The following is an 8039-nucleotide window of genomic DNA, read 5'->3' on the forward strand; positions in this document are numbered from 1 at the left end:
GGTTGTAAACCAGTAAATAATACCACACAGAGAAGTTCCATTACTCCAAACACCCTTCATTCTCCATCCACTCAACCCCACGGAACCCTTTGCAATCACTGAGCATTTAACATTCACAACTTGCAGCTCTTAGAATGATATATTTTTTTGAGCTACATGGCATGCAGCCTTTTTAGATTACTTTCATTTACTTAGCAGTATACTCACATAGTTCTTCCATCTCTTGACATCTTACTTCACTGAATAATATTTGATTTTAGGAAGCTTATGGATTTGAAGTGTATTTTATTTGGAAGATTTCCCTTTGATTTCTACTTTGAACCCTGGCATCTACCCCTTCCTTTCTATTCTGTAGCATTTTTTTTTGACTTATACTCTACAAAAATGCAGATATCCATTAACTATGTAGTTAACAGTAGTTCCTTCAAAATATTAAGTTTCTTGATGTCTGAAGGAACAAGACCTACTTTCAATCTTCCTATAGCCTTCCTCTGTATGAAGACTAAGGGAGACATAGCTGTTTTGAGTTTCACTACTGTTAGTCATTATTTTAAAAAAGACATCAGGTCTTTTCTTTTTTCTAATTCATAAGGACACCTAATGATATGTCCAATCTCCAAGGAATATGAATACAGTCAGTGTCATGTGGTTGATGTAAGAATGACTGTTTCCTTTGGCTTCCTTATTCTTTCCTATGACTACTTTCCTGGAAAGCCACAAGATAAAACCCAGTGACTATGAACAGACTCTGCTTAACTGCCTGAGCCATCTTTCACATATACATATGAATATGTAATTTGTACCATGAAGAACTTTCAGTTTCCTGAGAGAATTCTTTCTTCTACTTCTTATTTCTGTTTATGTGCTGAGGGTCACATGTTATATGGGGTATTGACATTACATTTATACAAAGTAGGAGTGTAAGCTATAAGACAAATCAATATAATTTTTCAAAGATATATGAATTGTGGGTTCAGCCAGAGTTTTATTTTTGTTTTCAGGACAGACTTTTGGTGTGTAACAGATATGAACATTGAATTTGTGATGTTCTATCCCAGTTCCTAAAACTATGGGAATATGGGATTAAAGTTATATGCCACTATGCATATCACTACACCTGATTTTAATATTTATAAGATATAGTTTCCTTTATCTAAGTAAATGTTAATTAATATTTATGTAAACATTTGTGCTTTGGATGCTTATCTAAAAGTTAAATACAAAGTTATTGAAAAATTGAACTTTAAAACTCTGGATATGTTAGGAAACTTCAGGAAAATATGTGTTTCAATATCTGTGGTTGCCAATGCAAGACAGAAAAATAGTTTGTTAAAGCAATAACATTATTTACATTTGATGCCATCAAACCAAGTTATTTCTCACATGGTGCTACACAGTGGGCTGTGTTTAGTTCATAAATATAACTATGTAGGCATGAGCTGAGGGACATTATCCATTAAAAAGAATGAACTTTGGGCTATCTAGTTATTCTTTTCATTCTTCTTAATATGCAATTATATGTGATTGATTTATTTGTAGAAATTTTAAGTTTTAGGTATTGAAAATTTTATTAAGAGGGCTGATGCTAGAGCTCAATGGCAGAATATTGGACACACCTGTGTCTGATCCTGATACTATGAGAAACAAAAAAGGGAACAGGAGGGAGAGAGTGATTAAAATAGTGATGTATAAAAGTAATCCACAAACTTAATGACTTTAATTACTATGAATGAATCCTCTTCTGGTTAGAGGCAGTAGGTGGACACCTAAACCAAATGATATTTGTGATTTTTTACATAGACTATAATGAATTTCTTTTCTATATCTCTTTTCTCATTTGTAGAAGAAAAGTTCTTTATTTTCTCCGATTGGGTATTTGTTTTCTTAACTTCCATTCTAATTCATATTCTTATATGAATATCATAAAATATCCTAGTCTGAAAACACAAATAGAATTATGTATTTCTTGTAGTCGACAGAATTTCATGAGGCTCATCGTTGCTGCAGATGACAATCAAACAGCACAAGGAACTCTATTTTGGGATGATGGAGAGAGTATAGGTGAGTGTTCCATTCAACAGACAAAATGGAGCTGACAGCATGCATATTCCCTACATTGTGTTTACTTAGTACTTAAAAACAGAGCACAAAGCTAGACATATCATTTAATGTTAAAAAGAGTATAAAAATTGCTTGAATAGTGCACACATTTTAAACTTAAGGACTTTTCTCTTACTTTAGAAATACTTAAGCCCCACATAAAAAGATAAGCTAAGTGAATTGTATAGGCAGAGGTTATTTACAGCACAAGATAGCACAGTGCTATTTACATTGACACAATAGGACAATGATCCAAACACGTCATGTTCCATGTGCATAATTGGTGCACAAAATACGTGTTACTATTGATTTATGTTGTGTTCTTCTTTTTGCCCACCCCTTTTTTTTACATTCAATATGTTTTTGTTGTCATTGTTTCTGGCTTTCTTTTTAACATAAGAAACTATCTTAACATAAGAAACTATCTTAAACTTAAATTTATTTTCATTGTATTCAAAATTGTGTTTAACATCACAATAAATAGCTAACACTCTCAGTATATAAGTTTTGTTCTCCCTTGGCATCAGGCATACCTAAAGGTTTCGTTAAGCATACATATTCTGAAAGTAGCAAAGATGACTCAGCTTTAAATTACTTACCTTGAAAACAGGAGAATCTGATTTCTGTCCTAGGGTGTTCCCAAATCATGGTAGTGTGCCTTTGAAATCCTACAGTGCTGAATTTGAGCCAGCCTTATTTTGGGGGTGAATATAAGCAGAGCCATTTATGTGACAATTTCTGGGTTAATAGGAGAATCTGTGTCAAAACATTAAGGAGTTGAAACCATGCACCTTCCATACATAAGTGAGCACAAACACATGTATACACACATACATGTATACAGATACAAAAATTCAAAGTTACTAGCTCCTGTCATGTGAATATATAAAAAATGTTTGTGGCAAAATATCAGTTTTAGAATCAGAAAATTTAGCAGCAAGTTAATTTTGAAAAAAAAAAACAATGACATGAATAGACCATAATTTGCATATTCTAAATTATGTAAGTAGATGGGGGAATTGAAAGACATTAGGTTTTCTACGTTTCCATCATACATGTGACTGTGCTTTTCTTTTTCCATCTTCCAAATCCTCTGTTCTTATATAACTACAAGGAAAATGATATTTACATTTTGTTTCTTCATTTCTTTGATTCTTATATGACAGATTACTTCTCTTTACAAAGAAAATAGTAACAATAATGATGATGATAAAAATAATATATATATCCCCTATAGTGTTTCTGTTATTGCACCTAAAATTTGCCACACAGTAAGTCTTTTGTGTTAGCTATATTTTTATTATGGCAATATGGACTTTATATAAAGTCATGTATCTAAGTAATATTTTTATCCGTTTTGTGTGTTTGACGTTAGTGAGAAATGCATCTGGCATCCATTTTTACCCTGAAAGAAAAATAAGTATGTTAGTATTTAATATTATTCTTTGAAAAATAACACCACTTTGCATTTTTCTCTCTCTACAGACACTTATGAAAGAGATCTCTACACCTTGATACAATTCAATCTAAACCAGGTACATAATATGTTCTATAATCAATTGTACTGAATAATGTGTGGGATTTTATTCTCTGTTCATTAAATAAAACATTATTTAATATACTTGAATCACTAATTTTCTATGCAGTGAGATTCATTTTGATTCCCAGCTATGTATATTTCTGGCTATTTTTTTGAATTTACAAATGGAGACTTTACTTCTTTTTCTTCACCTTTATAGAAAAATTTAACAAACTCTATATTGAAAAATGGGCATACAAACAAATATGAGATGATACTTGGAGAAGTCTATGTGTGGGGGAAAGGAACAACCAGCGTCAACGAGGTTAATTTGACTTATGGTGGAAATACACTAAAAACTAACTTTACTCAAGATGCAGCTAAGGAGGTAAGTGACTTATGGATGTGTTTTGCTCAAGCATGCCTCTGTAAAACATCTACACAACTCCTCAAGGTTATCACCAGAGCTAAAACAGAATTACAAACTGTGGTGTTTGACACTAATTTAATCTTGTTTCTCCCACATATTTACTTATATGTCATTATCCTGGCAAGATGTCACTACATTATCCTCAATAACTTGCCATACAAATCCATTTAATGACAGCTATTTTATAATTTTCCTCATATAAAATAAGCAATATTAATTAACAATTCCTCAAATACTGTTTTCAAAAGAAAGGTTGGTTTTGAGCATTGGATGCATCTTAGATAAATTGTCTCTGAAATTGTCTTGAAAACAATGTAGCTCCTCATAATATGATGAATATTTGCATGAGAGAGGTGATGGAGACTCTGAGCCAGGCATCGGGATTTTTGTATTAGAACAGCACCACTGCCGATACTGTTCTCTTTTTTTTATTTCCCACTCGAAATTTAGGTCTTTCTTCCAAACTTGGTAAATATGTAGAAATATGCAATCTCACCAGTTCCTTTACATCCAAGTTGTGTGAATTTATGATTCATAAGTGTGGTCCAAATACATTATATATGTAAGAACTTAGTTTATTCTGTTTCCTAGGAGTAAGGCCACATCTTAATGACCATAACTGTGAGAAAAATATACTATTCAGTTTTAATTTTTTATGAGAAAAGCTAGCGATCAATTAGTCACTTTAAGTGCATTTGATTTACAGAGTATCAGATTTTCCAACCTCAATTTTTAGAAAGGCAGCTGTGGAAAACCTTAGGTTCTAATGAATTTCCTAGGCTCTTAGTGTAGTGGTTTCAAGGCCAAAGCTCTTTGACTTTACTCTGAGCATTCAGTGTTGATAGTAATGTCTTCTATGCACATTGGGTTTCTCTTCAACTTAGAATTTAGTCATTCTAATAATTTTACATTAAACCATTTAAATTTAAATTTATTTAAATTATGTCAATTTGGGGGTAGCAGTTTGGAATATTCGGTGCCCTATCTTGGTAAAGTTTGATAATGTAGTCCCTCGAGTCTATTTTGTTTGTGAATATTTTTCTGACTTACAAAATTCCTAGTAAAAATCATACTTATTTAATAATCCTTTAGTGAGAGGTAGAAGACAAAGAAACTGTTTCCTTCAAAAAGCAAATCAATTCTCCAAGTTCCAGTTTTTATTGGTCATTATTCATACTTTAAAATAAATTGTGTTGTATTGAATATTTTGTAGTCAGATTGAAAAAACCAGATGGCATTCCTTTTATATTTTCTTGATTTATTTAGCAGTGGTAAATAAACCTGATAATTTTGCTATAAAATTTAAGTGCACAATTACAGCTGAACAGGGTCAAATGCAGAACTTGTTATTTCAAGTTCATTTGGGAGAATTATACCATTTAAAAGCATACTCTTTCAAAAGAAGTTTGCTTCATTAACTATACACCTATGCAAGAATAAGTTGAATATTAATAAAATTATCTCAATGATTTATAAAAACATATTCATTTAAAATAGCAACTATAAGCTCTTCTTTTTGTAAGTCTATGTCAATAAATCCCATGCATGAATACATACATCAAAGTCAGTTGTGTTGGTTACCCAGTACCAAATGGTCATCCCTGGAAAATAAAGAAACATGTGAGTAGCATTATAGAGATTAAGCAGATTTTATTTAGGTATTTAGGATTATATACATAAGTAACAACAACTAATGAAAACAGAGGCCAAGAATTTGAAAAGGTGCAATATATAAATCACTTTGACACACTCCAGAATCACCCAGACAAGAGTCTCTATGAGATATTGTCTAGAATAGGTTGGGCTGTGGGCATGTCTATTGGAGTTTAATATGTTTATTGACTTGGGAAGACTCAGCGCACTATTCCCCTCCCTGAGTCAGTGTCCTAGACTATATGAAGACAAAGTGAGCTGAGCGCTAGAAAGAACTCATGTATTCATTATTACTGTTATTTAGTGTGAATGTGATATGACTTGCTCTTTTAAGTGCCCAACTTAGAAATTCTACTTTGACTCCATGGCTATGAAGCGCTATAAACTGGACTGTGAGCTAAAACATCCCTCCCATTAGAACCACACACAAAAAGGAATCATGTATGAATGCCAGCATCAAAATAAGGAGAAGCTGTATCTGTTTACTTACAGATGGCCTGATATGAAAATAATGTTTGTTTAAAAAAGAAAATAACAGGAGCCGGGCATTGGTGGGTCATGCCTTTAATCCCAGGCAGAGGCAGGCAGATCTCTGTGAGTTCGAGGCCAGTCTGGTCTCCAGAGCCAGTGCCAGGATAGGCTCCAAAGCTACACAGAGAAACTCTGTCTCGAAAAACCAAAATAAATAAATAAATAAATGAAACAGGAAAAATATAATTATAATTAAACCATTAATTGTAACTTTACTCTCTGTTTTTAGATACTAATAATTGACCTGAAACAAATGGATGTTTTTCTTAATGAACCAATAGAAATAAGCTGGTCATGAAGATTACCATCAGTTTGAATTTCGAAGGAGGAATTGTTATGGGGTCATAGTTCACTTTCATACACTTCTCTCCTGACTTCTTTCATTGTTTAAAACAGAATTACCATTGTCCTTATCTAAATATTTCTGCATCGAGTACATCAAAGAAGTGCTAAAATGTTCTACTAAAGTGACTTGGTTGCCACTGCTTTGCAGGTTTAAAAAGATTTGAATTATTATACTTACCTTTTAAGCAACAGCTAAACCTGTAAACTTGTATGCATGTAACTAGGATATGATTAAAGGAATTGATTTTTAAATTAACATAATTTTTGTAATATAAACTTTATATACTATTATATTCAATTGCATTGACTTAACTTATTTAACAAATCACAATCTAATCATTTTGTAATATATATATATTTCCTTACAAAACAGAAAATAAATGTGTACAAATATATAAAATGTGGCTTGTTTTTTTATTTTTTCAAAGAAGCTCTGTCATTCAGATTGGGAGAGTATAATGAATTAATAAAACATGGTATTTTATCAAGAACTTCAAACTTTCACAGTTTTTGGGTACATGAAGATTTTTGGTGTGGAGATATTGTCAGAGAAACCAGTGAGGTATCATTTCCTGAAGTCTCTTCTTTAATGGGCATGAATACTTTTATGGAAACTCCATCCTCATCATCTAATTACCCTGAATGGATCTGCATCAAAATGTCACCACACTGGTGTTTGGAGTACATGGAACTCCTGTGTTTATTAAAAATCCTTTTCTTTGTTCAGTTTCACTTCACATGAAAAGGAGAAAAATAGTGTTGTCTATTCTTAGGCATTCAGGCTAGAGGGCTCTCATTCTCAAAATAGATTTCCATTCTTAAAATAGATTGTCTCTGAGTTATCAGATTTTAATATAGCTAAAGTAATCAGCATCAAAACTGGAATTGAGAGGATAGACACTTAAGTCTGTGGAACAGAATACAAAAATATCACAGAAATCTGGAAATAGTAGACAGGCAACTTGGATGAGGATTCGATTTTTTGTTGTTAAAAAACAAAGCCATAATTGAAATTATGACTTGTTTTACCTAACATACTACCTAAATAATCACTATTCCATAGGAACAGACTAAAGGAATGTAATATGTTTTATAATTTTTTTCAAAATCTTAAGGATTTTTTTATTGTAAATAGGTTCTTTTCTCATACAATATACCTAAATTATAGTTTCATTTCCCCACATAATTATAGTTATGCCTCCCAGTTCCTCCCTAAATGCCCATCCCTCCAGATTCATTCTCTTTCTCTCTTTCATTCAAAAGGAACAGGCTTCTATTAGACAACATACCAAACATAACAAAATAAAATATAATAACATGAAGCAAAAAGTATCTTATAGAAGTTGGACATGGCAACCTCACAGGAGGAAGAATCCCAAGAGCAGGCACAAGAGTCAGAGACTTCATTTTCAAAGTTAGGAGTCACGTAAAAATAGTAAGCTAATGTAAGGCACCAGGTAT

At 32.2% G+C, this 8039-nt stretch overlaps 1 protein-coding gene across 1 annotated transcript in view; it reads left to right on the forward strand.

Annotated features, from left to right (window-relative positions):
* Si (sucrase-isomaltase) overlaps positions 1 to 6755 on the forward strand; it is an 83445-nt gene extending 76690 nt beyond the window's left edge. The window contains exons 44-47 of the mRNA XM_027391630.2: positions 1973 to 2061; positions 3586 to 3635; positions 3840 to 4007; positions 6463 to 6755. Of these exons, the coding sequence (XP_027247431.1) occupies positions 1973 to 2061; positions 3586 to 3635; positions 3840 to 4007; positions 6463 to 6531 (376 nt within the window). The 3' untranslated portion in view covers positions 6532 to 6755. The remainder of the gene's footprint in view (positions 1 to 1972; positions 2062 to 3585; positions 3636 to 3839; positions 4008 to 6462) is intronic.
* Positions 6756 to 8039: the final 1284 nt, after the last annotated feature.

Source organism: Cricetulus griseus, assembly GCF_003668045.3.
Source record: "Cricetulus griseus strain 17A/GY chromosome 1 unlocalized genomic scaffold, alternate assembly CriGri-PICRH-1.0 chr1_0, whole genome shotgun sequence".
NCBI classification, from domain to species: domain Eukaryota; kingdom Metazoa; phylum Chordata; class Mammalia; order Rodentia; family Cricetidae; genus Cricetulus; species Cricetulus griseus.